General features: G+C 47.9%; 7 protein-coding genes across 8 annotated transcripts; 4 read left to right on the top strand and 3 right to left on the bottom strand.

Annotated features, from left to right (window-relative positions):
* Positions 1-115: 115 nt before the first annotated feature.
* Positions 116-1,030, top strand: TrAtP1_000847 (uncharacterized protein). Its single transcript, XM_014090830.2, has one exon. It carries the CDS (start codon positions 258-260, stop codon positions 699-701), a length of 444 nt encoding a protein of 147 aa, XP_013946305.2. The 5' UTR covers positions 116-257; the 3' UTR covers positions 702-1,030.
* A 310-nt stretch (positions 1,031-1,340) lies between these two features.
* Positions 1,341-4,425, bottom strand: TrAtP1_000846 (uncharacterized protein). Of its 2 annotated transcripts, XM_066110741.1 has the most exons (6): positions 4,119-4,425; positions 3,898-4,037; positions 3,657-3,839; positions 3,576-3,600; positions 2,948-3,514; positions 1,341-2,885 (listed from the first exon to the last, which is right to left on the bottom strand). In XM_066110741.1, the coding sequence occupies exons 1-6, from the start codon at positions 4,313-4,315 to the stop codon at positions 1,610-1,612; spliced, it is 2,388 nt and encodes a 795-aa protein (XP_065966814.1). In that variant the 5' UTR covers positions 4,316-4,425; the 3' UTR covers positions 1,341-1,609. The 2 variants fall into 2 exon arrangements, with proteins under 2 accessions (XP_065966814.1, XP_065966815.1); XM_066110742.1 differs by having other exon boundaries at positions 3,898-4,425.
* Positions 4,426-5,304: 879 nt separating this feature from the next.
* TrAtP1_000845 (uncharacterized protein) lies at positions 5,305-6,348 on the top strand (the record flags this gene model as incomplete). The annotated part of the gene is made up of 1 exon (XM_014090828.2): positions 5,305-6,348. The coding sequence occupies one exon, from the start codon at positions 5,305-5,307 to the stop codon at positions 6,346-6,348; it is 1,044 nt and encodes a 347-aa protein (XP_013946303.2).
* A 1,597-nt stretch (positions 6,349-7,945) lies between these two features.
* On the top strand, positions 7,946-8,314 carry TrAtP1_000844 (uncharacterized protein; the record flags this gene model as incomplete). The annotated part of the gene is made up of 1 exon (XM_066110740.1): positions 7,946-8,314. The coding sequence occupies one exon, from the start codon at positions 7,946-7,948 to the stop codon at positions 8,312-8,314; it is 369 nt and encodes a 122-aa protein (XP_065966813.1).
* A 508-nt stretch (positions 8,315-8,822) lies between these two features.
* On the bottom strand, positions 8,823-10,205 carry TrAtP1_000843 (uncharacterized protein). Its single transcript, XM_014090827.2, has 2 exons — positions 9,937-10,205; positions 8,823-9,647 (listed from the first exon to the last, which is right to left on the bottom strand). Exons 1-2 carry the CDS (start codon positions 9,994-9,996, stop codon positions 9,117-9,119), a joined length of 591 nt encoding a protein of 196 aa, XP_013946302.1. The 5' UTR covers positions 9,997-10,205; the 3' UTR covers positions 8,823-9,116.
* A 950-nt stretch (positions 10,206-11,155) lies between these two features.
* TrAtP1_000842 (uncharacterized protein) lies at positions 11,156-14,731 on the bottom strand. Its single transcript, XM_066110739.1, has one exon. It carries the CDS (start codon positions 14,564-14,566, stop codon positions 11,234-11,236), a length of 3,333 nt encoding a protein of 1,110 aa, XP_065966812.1. The 5' UTR covers positions 14,567-14,731; the 3' UTR covers positions 11,156-11,233.
* Positions 14,732-15,157: 426 nt separating this feature from the next.
* On the top strand, positions 15,158-18,156 carry TrAtP1_000841 (uncharacterized protein). Its single transcript, XM_014090825.2, has 3 exons — positions 15,158-16,105; positions 16,281-17,723; positions 17,796-18,156. Exons 1-3 carry the CDS (start codon positions 15,626-15,628, stop codon positions 17,832-17,834), a joined length of 1,962 nt encoding a protein of 653 aa, XP_013946300.2. The 5' UTR covers positions 15,158-15,625; the 3' UTR covers positions 17,835-18,156.
* The last annotated feature ends 1,442 nt before the right edge of the window (positions 18,157-19,598 follow it).

Below are 19,598 nucleotides of genomic sequence, written 5' to 3'. Positions count from 1 at the left end.
TATTCGTGTATGGCCGGGAGGGGATTGCGTGGTATCCGATGGCTATTTAAGTTTCGGTCATCCCCTCGCCTCCTTTCTCCATAATCTTTATCATTTTTCTCTTCTCGATATCCATAGGCAGCTTATGCTTCTATCTCAACATAACCCGCAAGCAATCCATTGCACGAAATATTCTCATCTTGTCTCATATCGTCTCATATCAACTACCATCTCAACATCTCCTTGCCCTATCTTTCTCCATCGTCAACTCCCTCAAGATGCAACTCAAGTCTTTCGCCCCGTTTGTTAGCCTTGCTTTCTGGTCTGCGATGCCCTCACCCGTTGTTTCAGCCCATGACACGGATGCCGCCGCCGCCAAAGTCAGGCTTGGCCATGAGGGCGGGTCAGCGATGCAGGTACCCCTGGCTACGGTTCCAGGCTGGTGGTTGAAATACTGCTCGTTGCCTGACTGCAACCAAGTCAGCGGCGGCGTTTGCGGCGTACGTACTGGGAAACAGGCCATTGGCTGTCAACAATTCAATATACCAGCCGGCGTCGTTTCCCTCTTATTCACCTCCGATATTCCTGGCCTTAGGGTCCGAGTCTTCACCGGCAACGGCTGTACCGGCAACGCAAGAGATTTCTGGCCTGTCAACCCGATCGATTGCCAGGATTTCCACGACGCCCTACCATGGGGCGCCGAGTCGTTCATGGTATTCTAGATACATATAGGGCTGACTGGTGGACCTTTCTTGGGCTTTGAAACCATTCGTGTAGAGGTCCAAAAATGGTCCTGGCGGGTCTTGGTTGACATGGAGAGAGTTTTGGGCATGAGATTGCGCACTGTGGGAGTGCCTTACAAGTACACGAAAAAGTGTTGCCAGATATTTAGTTTGAGAAGTAGGTAAATAAATAAACCATCTTCCAAATAACTAAAATGTTGTCGCAAGGTGCCAAATGTCCATGTACTATACTGTAGTGCCAGTCACCAAGCAAAAGCAATCGAAAAATGTAGGTAGCCTTGGATTCCAAAGCCTCACTTCGAGAGAGAAACAGAAGCCAATGCAACTCAAAATGAATTAAGTCTTAGCCAGCTCAAATGGCTTAGGTAGAGTGAGCTAGAATTAGGTCTCGACCAGGTTCAAGAGGAGCAAACGCGCCATTTCTAGGATAATATCAGTTGGTGGCGAGCTGAAACTAGGTCTCGACCACGTTCTACCCAATCCTCTTACCCTTTACGCTCACGGCGGCTACAGAGTAATCATCATTGGGCAACATGGCAGCCGCAGAGTCTGTAGCCAGCTGATTGACAAGGCCACTTCATGCCAATTTCGAAGGCTAGTGCTTCCCCGTGCTTCCTTGCCATTAATTGCCATACTATGTACCAGATCTGCACACGAGAGTTGCTCGGTGAACCAAAGGAAAGAGTTGCTAAGCGTTAGATATAGTATAGTTCTGTAAGGATTTAATTTCCTAGCCAGCACTCCACGCTGGCGATACAGCATGCCGCATCAAAGGTAGCAAATCTACCTAAATGAGTAGTACTAGATTATATAGGAATTCGCAAGTTGAAACAACATTACCAACTCATAGCACACCTCCATTATCACACTCACAAAATAACATAAAATTAACCTCGTCGCGTAAAAGCTCGCAATAGTCTTTCCACGTCTTCATGTCCTTGGTCGGCAGCCCGATATAATGGCGTGTATCCGTAGTGATCTTTCGCTTTGACATCTGCGCCATGCTTGAGGAGCAAGTCCACTATAGCAAGATGCCCTCTATCAGCTGCTCTGTGTAAAGCCGTTTGAAGATAACTGTTCTTGACAAGTAGGTCGGCATTTGCATCGAGAAGAAGCCGGGTGACTACTTCGTCCCCCGCCTCTGCGGCGCGGTATAGGGGCGTTGCATTATAGCCATCGACCGCATTAACATCGGCGCCTTTCAGTATGAGCAACTTGGCAGTTTCTCCGTCAGCGTTGGTGGATGCCTGGTGGAGAGGCGATGAGCCGTCGAGATCTCTCGAATTGATCTCAGCGCCCATGTCTAACAGCAATGCCGCAGTATCTGTATGCCCATTTTCCACGGCGTGATGCAGAGCAGTTTGCCCGTTTGAGTCTCTTTCGTGCAGAGACGCGCCTGAATTGATCAAACAAGATACCACAACCGTGAGACCAAAAGAAGAAGCTAGTGTTAAGCCGGATACTTGTGTCCGTGGCCAAAAATAGGTCCCTTTGACCAGGTTATCTGCATATTCCTTCAACCAAGCGATGAGACGCACTTTGTTTATATCGTTCAGTAATACAATTGCCTGCTCGTTAATCTCTCTGTCGCTAACTTGCCTCAGATGGTTTCCCCAGTGTTGCGCTGCGTAGCCGAGAAGCGGGTTGTTTTGCAACAGCGTTAGAAACGCATCATGGCTCGTCGCTTTTGTGGCGTCGCAATTAAAGCTGTCGAAATGTAGATACGTCAGACAAGTAGCGGCAATATCCCTATTTGCATGGTCTAAAAGGCGTTGACCGCTGCGTTGGAAGTATTCCTGTGCTGTATAGTGAACAAAACTGATCGTGTCGCTATTATCATTGATCATCACTATGCCGGCGCATACCGACACGAGTAAATCACGGTTCGGGATACCATCATCATCCAAGCAAGTGTCTCCGGGTTCGACCGCCAGAGCGTTTTGCATCTCAATAACAGTAAGAGGCCTAGAGGTATAAAATATCCAGCCAATCACTCTCATTGCCAGCTCTGCGTGGTCATGTGGGTTTTGCAATTTGACCCGATTCATCAGCTCTTCATATATAGAGTCGAGACCTTCAGGCAGCGTTTCCAAGGCAGTCTTTATTTTTCGACGAGTCGTTTTCTTTACCAGCGTGTCCAAGTATAGTCGAGCCATGAGAAACCTAAAACTGCAGATCAGCATCCAATGGTTCTTGCAACGTCTAAAGCTCAAGTCTAAACCTACATGCCCTTAATTTTCTGTACGATGACTGATACTATCTTATCTCGTAGACTTGGTTCCTCTGCAAGATGTTTCTGCATACTTCGCGTACTTTCAAGGCGCTGCAGAAGATAGTTCTTGATGTCGATGAGACTGGCTTCCACATTGACTCGAGTAGCGCCCTCCAAGGGCTCTTCTAGATCAGGAATCGGTCTAGACATTACAAGCAAACACATCCGATGCTGTAATTTCTTCAACTCTGTCAAAAGTATAAATCGAACGTCATCAGCGTCGGTACATTCATCTAGTGCGTCAATGATGATGAAAACTTTGGAATAGCTAAGAACAACATCTTGAAGAAGCGAGACTATGTCGGGAACGGATGGTCGCGTGTTTTCTTTGATGTGTTGAGCATATAAAATTTTCAGATCTGAAAGAAAGCTTTGTTTGTCGGAAATAAGCTGCTGAAGAATGCTGGCCATCACGTTGACCGGGGTCTGTGTCTCAATGTCTTTGTAGCTGAAATAGACGTAAGCAATACCAAGGTCGCTCCCATGACTCAGTTTTCGCAATGCCTCGATTATATAGGACCTGTAGAATGAAGGCTTCTTTTAGATGCTTCATCATTCGTGCCAATGGAGGGATTACTTACACATTTATCGTTTTTCCAATACCAGCTGTGAAAAAACTAATAAGTCAAAACGGTCTCTATCTGATCAAGGGGTATTCTTACGCAAACCAGTGCACCATAGGGTAGTGCCAGTCGAAGTCATCCATGACTTGAATTGTTCGTGTTGCAGCAGTTGCTGAGCGCCGTTGTCTTGGCGGACCTTGGTTGCGAAGCTCTCCAGGTGTTTGTTTCGAGAAATCATTGTAAGAGGTGTCAGCCAGGCGTAGATATCCGCCATGATGCTTTCTAATATGGGAGTTCTCAGCTCTGGTCTTGTGAAGTAACAGTGTATTTCTCACGATACCTTCTTTCTCCAATCGAAATGATCGAATATCCGTAGTGACACTCGCGACATCAGTAGCTATACTCCCTACTGTTTTCGATACACGAGCAGTAAGATGAGAGATGAGATCGAGACGCTGCTGGGTTATAAAAGCCGCATGACTACAAGATACCTTGAGCATGAAATCTTCTCTGCGCACCGAACGTAGGTAGTAGCTAACAGAGCCTTAAATCGAGACTTACACGTTTAGGGCATCAATAGCTAAGCCAAGATTGCTTTTAAGATCGTGGCAAATCTCTCTCAACTTGGCAAGGGTGCTTTCTTTGAATGGATAAAGCAGCTTCCGCTTCGTATTTTCCAGCCGAGTTCTCAATGTGCCATCCGCCTGGGTTGAGCGAATCTTGACAAGCTTCTTTTCCAAGGTCTGCAATCCTTGCATGCAAAGGTTGATACTACTCTCAACCACGGCGATGATGTTCTGGTCAAAATTACCGTGACGAAGAGTCAAATCGATTGCCAGAAGCGTCTTGGCCACATTCTCGATGGAAGCACACATCTGGCCAATGTCTTGTTCAGAATCTCTGAAGGCATCGTAATATGTCAAAACCTCTTGACATATGCTGACTCCAAATGATATGATGCCGAGAGCCTCAGCCATTTTATGAGACGATGTTTCGCATGTTGTAGAGAAGAATATCCAGGCTGGACTGCAGTCTCGACATGACGAAAATAAGGCTGGCAGCATATTGCTGTTTACAGGGTGCACGTAAGAGGCCGAACTTGTGTAACACGCACCAATCTGCTGCCCTACCTGTAGCCAAGCTCGGGCTTTCAGCGCCTGCTGTTAGAGCTGTTATACTACTCCATAAACATAGGCTGCCCCATGTTTACTCTGTGCATATCCATGTTATGCGCCCCGTGCACTTCAATCGCGACCAATTGTCATCGTGCACTTAAAAAGACTCCATGAACCAACCACTGTAATAGCGCACATGGTTAATTCGTCATTGCCCTACCTATCTTCAACCCCTTGATCTTTCTCGCCCTTCTCGCTTGGTACCTTTCATCCAAAGCTGAGTTGGGATGTTCTTGTGTAACTGAGGGGTCATCTAATACATGTACATATCCGCATATAATTTTTCGATCTCTACAGCAGCGTCCTTTTTCACAAATCGAGCCAATAATGCGCGCGAGCCGCAGCCCGGTATAATTTTTCAGTAGTCATGAATCTTGGACAACTACAAATTCAATCCTCCATGCTAGACTAGGGAAAATTCGTCTTCTACTTCAATTTTATCCAAACTCCACGCCAAATCTTACAACGCAGCATCAAAATGCCACAGCAACCAGTCCGCATCATTGGAGCAGGCATCGGAGGCTTGACGCTCGGTCGCTGTCTTCTCAAGCACGGGGTCCCAGCGGTGCTTTATGAGCGAATGCCCTCAACCCCCCCGCCATAGCTATGGCGTCACGCTTCACGCCTCGTCTTATATGCCACTGCTGGATATTTTAGGCCTGGATGAATTCACCTTCAGGCGTCGTATAGCCGTGGACGCATCGCTAGGCGGGAATGGGCATATTGAGCCAAAATCCATGGTCTATCCTGGGAAGACAAATTCCGTCTCGTTTCGTGCTCATCGCGAGAAGCTAGAGAAATTGCTTCGCGAGGGTCTCGATGTCCAATGGGAGCACCCCTTGGAAAAGGTGGAAGAAACATCATCGGGGGTTGCCTTATACCTGCAAAATGGACAAAGGATTGAGAGCTCGTGTGTAATTGGAGCTGACGGACCGCACTCAAATACTCGAAAATCCCTCTCTCCAGACACGCCCTTTGGGATCCTCCCATATGTCGCTTTCAATGGCAAGCGACGAGTAAAGCGCGCTCTATTCGACAGCATCTACGCCCCAGCATTCAAGGGTTCAAATGTCTTGGAGATGAAAATAGACGATTTTGTGTTGAATATATCCATCAATGAGCAACAGGTTGATGTGGTAAGCGTGAGTTGGATCTTCTCGCGCCCGGCCAGAGGCCCTACGGATCCTCTTCACAAACCCAATCGCCCAGTGTCAGGAGCAACAGATATTCCAGAGGAGTTTTTCGATGAAGTGGAAAACCTGAGTGGATTAAGTCAGCCATTTAAAGAGGTTTTTGACGCGGAAAAACTGAGGATGGAGCGTGTTTTGCATTGGCTTATGCGTACAGTGCTTGTCAAACAGCAGGAGCTTCACGCACTCGCCAAGAAGGGTGTCTTTTTCATGGGCGATTCTGTGCATGCAGAGCCAATACTAGGAGGAGAGGGCGCAAACAATGCCATCACGGATGGTATCGAGCTTGCAAAATGCATCTCTGCCTCTGGCCCAAGTGGCATCGTATCGTGGTACGAAGCCAGGTATCCTGTGTGGGAGAGAGGTATTCGCAATAGCGAAAATGCCATCATTGCGATGCATAATAGCCACAAGGCTTCTCTATAGTGATATTCTAACTGAGACTAGTTTGAAGGCAAGGCAGCCGAGGTTTTTATAGAAGCTGGTTCAATATATAAGTCCTTCTGCTCTCGTTGATGTATTCTTTCAGACGATGGAAAACTCCAAACGGCATATCGATCCAAATCAGAGAATTTATATATACAGAACTAAATTACAGTTTAACAGACAATGTAGCCAATCTTGGTATGCAACACTTAATTAAGAAACACTAGGTCGAAATAACCATCACGACACCCACTACGCCTATCACAGCACCAAATACTCCCAGGCCTGTATCTAAGCTCTTCCAACAAACACCCGCCACAGCACCACAAATTAAAGATATGATGATGGACAGCACAGCAACCGCTGAGAAAAATGAGCTCGTCAAACTCCAAGCGAACCAATAATGCATCTAGAGCACTGATAGTGCCGGGTGCCTCGTCTAAAGCTGCGAAAAGGCGGTACGAGGTAACGAAGTCGCATTTCATTACTTTCGCTCTTTGCCCTAATCTTCATCGCTCCCAAACAGGTATCCAAGCTCATAGCTGGTACCCTCTACCACTTACCGCTTCAGCAAGCTCCCATCTTTTGACTAGCCGCCATTACCACAATTCCCTGACGGCATCACACCGTCGTCGCCATGTGCGCTGCTCAATCGCAGACACACAAAGTGGCTGATCGTTCTACCTTCACAGCCAAGGTAATCGAATAAATACGTGTAGTAAGCACACTAGAGCCCTCGATGATGATGTTAATTTACACATATGGCTAACATTATCTGGATTTGTTGACGGCATCCCATGATGGGCTGCTCTACTAAGCCCAGATGATCATGATCAGTTACTCGAAATGGCTTGTTATCTCTGGCGTCCCAGCCTCAACAACCGCTCAAGAAGGCGCAGACAGTTTTTCGGAGTTCTTAACAATCCTCACAAATCCTAATCAATCGCCTGGTAAGAGCACCCGGACTCTTTGATCAGGCCCGGAAATTGCATTGGCTCTTACCAGCTGCAACCCTGCGACAACAATACTTTTCCAACTGTTTCATAACATTCATACATGTGAGAAAACACTCATTCCTTTTAACCAAGTAGTGTCCATCACCCACGCAAAGGGTACGAGAGAAGCTGCATCCCGATACCTCCAAGTCGCCCGATCCAGAAGTAGAACAGTCCAGTATTTCGGCTCGCATCACAGTTCTCATGACAGTCGCCAAACTCGGCGCTGCCCTGCTCTATTTGCTTCGTAGGTGCTCAGGTACTTGACCTGCGTCCATCAGACTAACATCATGACAGTGTCTCGATACGACTTTTCGACCCACCGCCTACCCATTCTGACTCCAGAAGGCGGGCAAGGTTAGGCTTTGGATCAGATAATATTTCGAAACTACATCATTCTTGCCAATTACATCGAATGGGCGCCTCTCATCGACCTTGGGAGCTGGAAGACAGACCCTGGGCGGAGAAATTTCAGGATCATACTGCAGCTGTTCAGTCATCCCACGATAATCATCATGCCATGGTCGACTCCCCTGGGTAAGCTCCCAATCACTCTCATCTCCAAATTCATCACTGATTGTCCAAGTACGGTCGACACCGTCATGGAACCCGCGCCAGCGGGCAGCTCTCCCGGTGTGTCGTCAACTCCGGCCACCACTGTTATCTCGCCTTGCTCAACCATCACAGCGGGAAATGCCTCGACCAGCACAGGCACATCGACAGATGGAAGGATGCGTTGCGATCATTGTACTGCGACATTTGAATTTGGGACAAGGGGCCGCAAGGGTCAGGAGGACCATCTCCTGCAACACATCAAGCGTAAACATCCCGAGATGGTACCAAATCAACGCGGAGAAATATACAAGTGCCGCTACAACTGCGGCCTAAAGTCTATCTATAAACGGAGTATTAAAAAACATGAGGCAAAGCACTGCGCAGTCAAGAAAAAGCATTACACAGTCAAAAACTAAGACCCATTTTAAGCAAAGGCATGCCAATACAAAAACAGGAACAGAAATAGGAGCACTCTGAGCTGGAAGTTGGCACCGATGCGTATTCTCGAGAGGCTCAAAGGGCATTATAATTGAATTACGTTGAATGGGTGGACATTGGGAATGGCGACAACGGCTGTTTGGCTTTTGTTTTTCTCAAGCGTTGCAATAGCAGATATATTTCTCTTCTTAAGAGTCATAGATAGACTCTTATTATTTTTCGTATATTGTAGCCAAGTGGGTGGGATACCACTCGCCCTGGCAGTATGGCAACCCGCATATCAAGCATTGTTTTCTTGCGTCGGTTTGTCTATTGATAAAGGTGACTTACTGTTTTCGTTTGTTGCTCGCAAGGTTGCCGCAAAGATGTAGGTATATATTAGGTCATAAGAGATATCAGCCAGTTCTAGTAGGATTATACTTTTGGATATTACCATATCACCGCCCTATTAATCAAAATATTGTCATGATTCAAACTGTCCGTAATGCTTAAATATGATTCGTATTGGATAGCTATGAATAATAAAAGAGTTCAAATTGTACAGACTCATTAACAACTGTCTTTCATAATTTGTCATTTGAAGCCGTTTTTTTTCCCCCTTCTTTTTCTCTCCTAATTCTTTCGTAATAATTGATGAGGGAGTGATGAAGCTACCTCGCTTTTAGTTGCAAGGGTCAACTTTCCAGAATGTTGATACATGGTCCCAATCCAGCCACTGGCAATCATAACCAATCGGACTTGCTGCAGACATCTTACAAGTTACACAAGCCAGCTCATGGCTTAATAATAGCGAATGGACCTGGGAGCACCATCACCCCAGAGTCCAATCACTGACAGCACAAAGCCAGCGGCAGCAAGGCCAGTCCTGGCAAGGTATGCTCTCGCGGCACCGTCAATGTTGGCTCTGACCTCCTCGCCATTGATATCTTCAAGCTCTGACTCGCTAGGCAAGTCTCCCTCGCTGTGCGAATCACCCAAAACCTCGTAGCTCGCTTCCATCCTGGCCCTGGACGAAGTGGCTTTGCGCGCGCCGGAAGGCTTCGAAGTTGAGGTGGCTGGCTTGGGGAGGTAGCTAGGAGCTACGGCAGACAGCACAGCCAGCAGGGACGTATAGAAGAGGTACGGGTGGCGAGCATAGCGCGGGGACAAGACGAACGACAGGAATAGCGGAGCGGCGGCAAGAGACGAAAGGGCGAGGACTGGAAGACGGAGAGCGGATTGGAGAGAGGTCAAGGCGTGGGCGGCGGAAGACGATGATGGAAGGTTGACAAGGGTCGGGAGAGTGACGGCCGAGACGGTATATGAGACGCCCTGCGACGGTAAAGAGTCAGTCCCAGAATCACACTTGGTGTTGAAGGCCAGAGCCGAGACTATTTGGTAGCGATGCGATTCATTGGCATTTTGCTGCTATAGCTCGCTCCGATTGCTTTGGCTTTTGGTTGTTTCTATCGGCGGCTAAAGCTGCGATGATGCAGCCGAGTATGCGACTCTGCTGAGAGAAGAGGGGCAGTCGGCTATTTTTCGTCGTTGCTACCACGGCCCTTTCTCAAGACGGCACAACAAACAACGAAAGAAAACATCACAACAATGGAAAACTCACCGTCAACAGGCCGAGGGACACTGTGCCCACAAATTTGAGGACCGAAATCCCCTTTGCCATGGCGATTGATGATGCTATTTCTGTTGCAATGCAAGGCGGGGAGGTTGATGAGAAGAAGTAGAGCTACGGAGCTACGGAGGACTAGCAGGGGAGAGATGGGTTGAATTAAGCTAGAAGCAGGGTCGCAAAAAGAAATAGCCGCTGCCTGCCTGATGGAACGCCGCTCTGCAGATAAGGCAGATAAAGCGCTTTGCTTTCAGCGTCACGTCATGCCTTTGAAGCAAGCAAGCAATGACGGGGCTGCGAGTTAGGCAGTTGGTTGATGCGAAGGAAATTATGGGGACTTTGCTTGGGTGAATGACTAAGAAAAGTTGAAAGTGGGGGTTCTGAGCTAAGATTCCCACTTATGAGTGATTCACGTGCTACGGGAACAGCTTTGCCGTACCACAGCTACAATTTTTCTTTTTTCTTGCTCCTAAACTAAAACCCTCTCTTGAATATATCGAGAAATCAAGGGGAAAAGATTCGCAGTCGCGCTTTTGATGTTGAAGCTTGTTTTCATTGACTGCTTTCTTTTCTTTTTTTTTTTCTTTCTTTCTCAACTTCATATTGCTATTCTTTTTTATCGTTCACTGACAGACAGCCAACTGCACAGCTGTAAAATGTACGTTTGTCCTTTCCGTTCCCTCCACGCAGCCATCACGCATACACGCAAAAAGAAAAATACAATTCCTTCTCCTTACATGATGAACTACATCACCCATTTTTTTCTTATAGGAAGAGCCGTCTGAGACTACCTCCGGTCAGCGGATACGAGCGACCCTTCTGGGGAGCTTGGGGATGCTGTTCCTTTAGTCGCTTCCAGCAAGGCAATCGTGGGTACCAATGCTCAATTTGCATCGTCATATGCGCAATTGGGTGTTCCGCGATGGTCTCGCTGGCGGCGATGGGGGTCGTTGTGCTTATACCTGGGTATCTGAAAAAATAGTTGAAGAGATGTTGTTTTTAGAGCAGTTCTATCGTCACGGTCATTTCTCGTACGAATGCTAATCAGCTCTAATTAGGTAAACGATATTGGATCAAGTCGGCAATGCCAAGACGGTACTCGAACGAACTATCCGTGTAACATATATAGTCATCAATTCGTGGCTTTAGAATTTTCCTGCATCCGCGCAGATAGCTAGCTCCTAAGAAAATTTTGAATTCTGTAATTTTAAATACCATGCTTTCCTCTTTGAACACTCCTTCCCTCCAAGTCATGCCACTGTTCAGCTCCCGTGCCCTTTGATCGCGCCTCTTAGAAATCACTGTCATCGCTGTCCAAGATTGCAGGCCTTCCGCGTCGCGCCCTCTTAGCTGGTGCAGACGCTTCGTCCAATCGACTCTTGGAAGGGCCAACAAGCAGATCAAACTCGGGAACGTCTTCGCTCTCTTGTGTTGCTGTAAATTGAGTTGGTACAAAATAGGGCTTGCTCGCTTCTGCTCGTGATGTCCGTTCTTTCGGCCGTATAGGCGATGTCGCCTCAGAATCCAGCATGCTGGAAGTCGCCTGGTCATCTCCCACAACGAAATCTAGCAGATCAGCCCCGTCGTCCGAGTCACTCTCATCCAGCAGATCGCTGTCTCTTTCACAGTCGTCTCCTTCTTCATCACTGCCAATGGCAGCTTTCCGTGAGTATTTGCCTTTAGACTTTGCATTCAGCCTTTTCCGTCTTTTTGCTTCACTTAGTCGAGGCGGCAACCCAGGCTCCTCTTCTTCGGCATCTATATCAAGATCAGAGTCAAACAGCTCTTCATCTTCCGAATTCAATTCAGGTAGGGTGGCGGGCCGAGAAGTCTTTTTAACTAACGCCTTTTTGGTTGATGGCTGAGCTTTTGACTGAGCTTTTGGTTTTGGTTGAGCTTTTAGCTGAGCTTTCGGGGCTGTGATCCTTCTCCTCTTCTGCTGAACCTCACTTCCTGGAGCGCTGTCATCCGAATCAACTTCGATCACTGGTCGCTTTTTTCCGTCTGGTGCACTCTGAACATCACTCGCATCCGTCTCGCCATTATCAGAATACACAAAAGGCTTTACTGGGATCTCAAGGTAGTCGCTTATATCCTCATCGCGACACGGCCTCACGAGGCTATCGGGATCTGCACCCATCTTGCGTAACATTTTGATACAGCGTTTTGTGCGAGTCCCATGCGCAACCAAGGCAATTGGCCGCGGCTCTCTTTGTAATGTCGGATGAGCAGTGTAGTCCGGCAACTTAGTTTCTCCAACCACACTAAGGTTGAATGGCAGATTCCGGTAGATTCGATCGAGCTCATAACGCTCGTCTTCACCAAGCACAACGCGCTCCAATTCGGGAACTGCAGCGACATCATCTAGCTCGGAAGTCCGTTCCGGCTTCGAGCTTGATCTAGACACAGGCTGCTTTGTCTTTGGCGTGACCCGCATAAAGTCGCTGACTTTTTGAAAACCAGTCTGAACACCATCTGGCATGTGGAATTTTTTGGGCGGCTTCTTCTTCCCCTTGGGCACTTGTCTCTTCTTGGGTTCTGGTAATGACGTGTTCTGGGTGTTTTCAATCGGAATCTCCACATGTCGCATGTCCACCTCTGGGCGTATATCCCGGGGAACAATTCTCGTAGAGAGATCAAACCGAAAGTTGAACCGGCTTCCTTCGCAAATGAGCTGTTGCATCTTCTCATAATTGTCCTTTGACTTTGCAAACTGTTCCTCCTCTTTGCCTCTCATTAGGAGCAATGTGATGTTGCCTGCGCGCTTTCGTCCTGTTCTGCCCATTCGCTGCAGCATTCGAATAGGCGATGCTGAAGAGTCGTAACATACGATGAGATCAACTTGGCCAATGTCCAAACCTTCCTCTCCAATCGACGTGGCGACTAAAACGTTGTAGGCGCCGGTCTTGAATTTCTCAATGGTATCTACTTGCTGTTTTTGCTTCATGCCTTCGCCGCGCTTTCCATCAGCCTGCCCAACAAAGACAGTAGCTTTGATGAGAGGCCGGTGGGTATTAAACATGCGAACGATTTCTTCGGCAGAATCACGATACTCGCTGAACACAATGACTCGTGTTGCCTCTCCATTGTCCATGAAATGGTTCAACACGCAATCAGCCAGAGCGGTCAACTTTGGATGTCCTACAAAGCCATCCGTCTTGAGCCATCCAGAAATCTTGTCCATCATTTCTTGAAAGCTAGTGCTGTCCAAGATCTGGCGCCTGTACTTGGATCCCTTCTCACCCTTCCCTTCTTGTTCGCTGCGGAAGTCGACCATGTTGTCGTAAAAAGGTCGGATACCATGATATTGCAGTAATTTGATCGAATGAGCAAGACTCGTCAACACGCTGAATATTGCCCGCATCATGAACTGAATGCCTTGATTGGCACGATGTCCACGCGTAGCAAACCACTCCTTCTGCGCCTGTATCAAGCCATAAGTCGTGAGAGCCATTGGATTCCGTCCATACCATATATTTTGGGCGCTGAGCTTCTCCGTCAGTGGCTTGAGAGCCTCAGTAAAGAGCTCTCCAATAAGGTTTATCTCATCCGAAGGCTCCAGAACTATTTGGTCGATATTTCTCTGATGCACATACTGCCGAATATCCAGAGATTCTTCGGTTCTGATTTCGCAGTGCGAGATCCCCAGATTATCAATCACCTCTTGGACCGTTTCAACCTTTGATCCAGGTGTGGCCGTCAGAGCCAACACTCGAAAACTGTTGGAAAATCGACGAATAAGTCTGGTGGCCTTGGCATACGCATATTCTCCCACGGCGCGATGTGCTTCGTCAATGACTATAAGGCCAATGCTCTTGGGGTCTGCATATCCATGCGAAAGATCGTTAAGAAGCGTTTGAGGTGTCATGAAGAAGACTCGTCTTTTTTCCCACTCATCACTCCGCAGTGCAGGAGGGATATCGCCAGTAAGAAGCGTCGTCTCCGATCGGGGAATTCCCGCAATGTTGTAACAAGCGTCAATCTGTTGAGTTACAAGCGGTTTCGTTGGCGCCACAAAGACGATTTTTGCCGTTTTCGTCCAACGATAAAAGTTCAACATGACTGTAGCAGCAATAAACGTCTTTCCTAGACCTGTTGGCAAGGCTACCAATGTGTTGTTGAACAGGCTGTTTCTGACAATGCTGTACTGGTAGTCGCGAGTTGGTCCTAGATTTGTCGGATACACCCAAGTTTTCATCGCCTCTCTGTCAAGCTGATGCGGACTGGGTTGTTCAGGCGGCAGATCAGCACGATAGACCCTAGCAGTTGTAGTTTGAGATGCACGGGGAGCATCATCAGTTGCTGCATGGCCACCCCATAATGTAGTCTGTCTAAAAGTCCCTGAATTCGTCCGACTGAAGCCAGAGCGTGCATTTACTGCCGGCCTTGCAGGGGGCTGCGCATTCTTTCTAGGAGGTTCCGGTGAAGAGAAAGCGTCTGAAGGTAAATCAAGAAGCTCCTGGGCCACGCTCTGATCATTGGTCAATCCATGGATACGATTCGTATTCACTGCATTCGACGTAGATGTGGATGTGATTTGCCCTCCATTAGATGAAGATAATTGATCAAAGGCAGCAAGCATATCCTCATCGGCGATATCGTCATCGAATTCATCGGAATCCATGGCTGGCAAAGGCCATGTAATATGGTCTCCGAATGTCAAACAACGCTCAGTCTCATAATTTTGAAAGAATCTTCAGAGCATATATGAATTCCTTGGTCTTGAGCTCGTTTGTTGTATTGCTAATGCTGAATCGCGTAAAGTACTCTGTAGATCTTGCTTCGATTCTTCAAGCCTGCGTCGCCAATGTGACGCGCCAAACGGTCACCAAGACGCGAAAAAGGTACCCTGTCACGTGGTTTTAATGGCCGGGCCTTGCTATCCGGCGGCTCAGAATATCGACATGTAATAAAATCTGCATATCAATTTTATTCTTTGAGCGATTGTGGAGAAAGGGAATACGGTGAAAGAGATCATCTATCAAAAATAGCATATTTTTCTCAAAGAAAACAAATTTCATTTGCTTCTTTATGCTCCTTTTGTTCGCTTCCATACCAGCTCAGCTGCAGCAAACAAGGCTTTGGACCAGAATGCAAGGCAGTGAAAATCGCACTAGTCTACAATGGGCAATAGTGCACGCCTAGGCAGGAAAAATCCGGCTGGCAGCCTAGGCCAGTAGCTAAAGTCAAATCCGCATGGAGACGCCGCCGCCATATTTCTTCTCTCGCAAACCTCAAAGCGAAACTTGTTGGCTTCGTTTCTTCAACAGCGCACGGCCGCTCCCAAACAGCGTCTCATAAAACGAAGCCCCGGCTCTTTCTATCAGCCGCCAGCTTTTCTCTCCTTCTCTAGACATCCACACGTTCCCCCCCGAGCCAGCTACCACGATCGCAGCCGACACAGCCTCGATAGACCGTCTAGAACTTGTTGCGCTCCTGCGCTCTTGCGCCCGGCCAGCGTGGCTTTTCGCTGAACCAGAGCGACGACAATCATTTGAAAAATTCTCGACTCCTTCGCCAAACTCACTCCTTATCCGTGTTTGCGCAAAGATCCTAGAATATCAAGCCTCTGAGCTCGATCCGATACAAGTATCATCAGCCTCGCCGCGCGGATTCAATACCCTTCTTTTTCCATCAAATCAACACCAAAACCCCACACTACAGCACCTTGCCACTCGCTACCATGGCTCCCCGCGGGAAGAACCAACCAACTCGAGAAGGCCGAAATCCTCTGGGATCAAAGTCGAGCTCCAGGGGTGGCATTCAGAAGAGGAGAGGCCCAATCAAGACCGACAACGATGGAGATCTTGACATGGACGCGCCTTCCAAGCGACTGAACAGAGGTTCTACAAATGAAACAAGAGGTAGAGGTCGGCCTTCAGGAAGAGGTCCTCAGCCGTCGCGAGGAGCTGCCAAGGTAGCTCAAATTGTCATGAAGCAACTGGGTAGCGGCAACCCCTCGGACCTGTCGGCTCGGGTTTCAAGACCAACCAGATCAAGAGGAGGCCATATTGAAGGACTTACCTGGCTGAGGGTCCGCGGCCTTAAACAAAGCAAAGCCGCGTCTAACCCGGATGGGGGTCTCTCTGACCTGCTTAGCTTCATGGAGAGGAAAGCCTCTTCCTTTTCAACCGGACGAAGACGACACCTGACGATCAGAAAAGTAAGTTCATCATTGACGAGAAAGCAGGGGTGCCAACATCAAACGACGTCTCAGCTGCTCGAATGGCGACTGGAAGACAAATATCTCCGGGGAGATTCTTCGCGTCAAATTTTATTTCGCCCCAGCGCTCAAGGTTGAAATCCTCTCTCTTTTATTAGCTGCTAACCCGCCACAGTCACATAGAGCTGGAGATTACGTATTCGTTGGAGCGAGCAAGGAGGATGCGGAAGAATTTCTCAAGCTCAACACATTTACTTTTGCTGGTACTCAGCTGGAGGTGGTGGAATCTAACGAGGATTTTGCGCCTCCCAACAAGGCGACGGAATCGCCAGAGACTATAGAGCTACGCTCAAAGCTGCAGGGCATTCTCAGTCAGCGCTATATTGGTGACAACAAACTACTAAAGCTCGATGCTCTTGCATCTGATGCTGAGCTAGTAACCCTGGGCATGTTTGAGAATCGAGAACGAGCCCTGAAGACCTTCAAAGGCCTCATGGCTATCTGCGATGGTCTTTTCAAGACCGCGCAGGAAAAGAAAGACGCTATTGAAAGCATCAGTCTTGCCAATAACAGCATTGACGATGTTATTCAAGTCGAGTCGGTGGCATCATCCTTCCCACACCTAAAGAACCTTGACATGAGTGGCAATCAAATTACCAACATGGAGGGACTCAAGCGATGGAAGGGGACATTCAAAGAGCTCGAGACCTTGTATACAACTGGGAACCCAATTGAGGCGACGGATGCTAATTTCCAAGCGACTTTGTTGGAATGGTTCCCCAAACTACGAATCATCAATGGGATTGAGCTTCGTACTGCACAGCAGATTGCCGAGCAGGAGGCCGCCCGTCAACCAAAACCGATCCCACAGAGCGGCCCTGATTTCCGGGATGTCAACGGCATTGGCGAGCAATTCCTACTCGATTTTTTCGCAGCCTACGACAGCAATCGCGAGGCACTTACGTCCAGACTATACGACGCTGGTAGTCAATTTTCCCTGGCCGTTGACGCCATCTCTGTCAGAGACCCGAACGCACCGCCTCCCTTACCTTGGGCAGCCTACATCAAATCATCTCGCAACCTCCAAAAAATCACAACCTTGCATGCTAGATCACAGCGACTCGTCAAGGGCGCAAACGCTATCTACAACTTGTGGAAAGACCTTCCTATGACTAAGCATCCCAATATGAAGGATGAGCTGAGCAAATACATCATGGACTGCCATCCATTGCCGGGCTTGGCGGACCCCACAGGCCAAAGCCAGCTGGGCGTGGACGGCTTGATCATTGCCGTTCATGGCGAATTCGAGGAATACGACCAGAAATCAGGACTGAGTGGCAAGCGAAGCTTCTCTCGCACCTTTGTGCTGGCGCCGGGCATATCCGGTTCTGCCCAGATTCGAGTCGTCAGCGACATGCTATCCTTGCGAGCATTCAGCCCCCTCCCGAACGTCTTCGTGGCACCATCATCGGCTCCCACGGATACAGCAAATCAACATCAAGCAATGATCGCCGAGCTGTCAAAGCAAACAGGCATGGTTCCACAATACTCAGAGATGTGTCTGTCACAGGTCGAATGGGACTTTGGCAAAGCTTTAGTCATCTTCAATGAGAAGAAGGTATGTTACAATTCATCATTTAGAACCTAGCGCTACTCGAAACTAGGAGCTCACATGTTTTTTTTTCTACAGTCACAACTACCACCAGAAGCGTTTGCCACAGCCACCTAGCAGAAAGGCTATCTCACGTCGTTCTGAATTAGGCAATTCCCACACTGAGCGGTTAGATAGAATGGATTGGCAGGAGAAATGGAGCTTGTATGGAGCTTTCTGTCGTTTTATGGGTCGGATATTTATAGAGATTGGTACTGTTGGAGGTAGGGGGCTTCGTTTATTACGTGTACGTGTACGGAAAAAGGGAGAGAGAGATGACCGAGCAAGGTCCATAATAGTTGCGGGCAAGACAAAAGAACAAAAAAATGCCTGCATGGGGAGGAGTGTTGGGAACAATTAGATACAAAAAAAAATGAGTAAAGCCCATTTTGTGTTGTTTAAAAAAAAAAAACATGGCTGCTGCGTGACTGATTATAATAATTCTATGTTGCAACTTTTTGTGTTTAGGGAATAACATTTGATACTAGTGGCATTGCCTACCTCTACTCAAGTACCTACTTGTACGTATATGTAGGTAAAGTGTTGGAATACAAACTTGGTGGCAGTTTTGGAATTCGCCCTTTCCAACCAATCAATCAGAGCGGAAAGAAGAAATTCACAGCTTGAAACCTCCTATCCGCGCGGGTTTAAGATGAAGCCAAGGGAGCGTTACGCAAGTCGCTGGGTACAGCGGCTCAATGCCAAGACCACGCGCAATATCATCAAACAGGGGGGGTTGTCAAGATGCCTTTTTGTTCCTGTTTGTGCGGCCGCTTTAAACAGCGATGAGGTTACTTGTAGACACGAGGTGTTTTATGTGATGTACAGGTAGCTCTGCCTTCAATCGAGCTCTGGTGGTTTGAGCAGGAATAGCAATAGTAACAAATGATTGGTTATACGAGCACCCAGATGTAATTTTGAGCTGCCTGTTCCGAGCAGCCCCTACATTATCGCACATGCTTGTATACGAACCGAGCCTATACAGTATGATAAAGAACTGGAGCTGGGCAAATACGAGCAATTGTTTACGCCTAAGTGAGCACGAGCCTGTTGCTGTTTGAGCGTCTACACCAGCAGTTCTAGCGGGCAATCAGTCGGTCTTGAGAACAACATGTAATTCCTACCCTATACATGTCGATCGACCACCTTTTTTTCTCCCTCTTTTTTCTCCGATCCAGTCTTGTTTTTTTTTTATATAAAACTTTCTTTGTCTTTATTGGTAAATGAGACAATAAATCACTTGTGTTCGTGATTCAATGCTGGATGAGAGGCTGGTCGTTTCATCACTCTTCATGAGCTGCATCGCGGCTCAACTTACACCCAGCCATTCCAAGGGAGCAGTATGTTATGTTATTTAGGTTCCCAAGTAGACACTAAGAAAACTCCCTCGTTCTGACTCGGATCTGCGTACAGTGCTCCCTTCTTTGTTAGTCACTCTTGTGCAGTGGTGCTGTTGCTACTGCTTCTAGTCCAGATCTTCATGCTGTGTATCGCACCGATCGCAGATATCCGAAGGATATTCGACATGAATGATTGAATCGGTCTGCGTATCCAAAGAAGGTATAGGTCACTAATCACCAACTCGACTTGGACCTCCCACTACTCCATTATTAGCACTTGACCCGTCCAATCCCCAATCGGTCAATCGCTTTTGTTTCTCTGCAGCAAACGTGATTGACGCGCAGTCCAGCCCAGGCCAGGACTCAAATCCGATGCAGGCGGAGTGATGGTCGTAGATGGCCGGGTCCAGTTAGGGGAGTCGAACAATGCAGAGCCAGGGTGCATCCCTGGTAGCGCGTTTCACAGTGATTGAAGCCGGTGGGGATGAGGGACTGGACTGCA

The sequence above is a fragment of the Trichoderma atroviride genome, chromosome 1 (genome assembly GCF_020647795.1).
Source record: "Trichoderma atroviride chromosome 1, complete sequence".
Taxonomy (NCBI): domain Eukaryota; kingdom Fungi; phylum Ascomycota; class Sordariomycetes; order Hypocreales; family Hypocreaceae; genus Trichoderma; species Trichoderma atroviride.
This window is presented reverse-complemented; position numbering and strand designations above follow the sequence as displayed.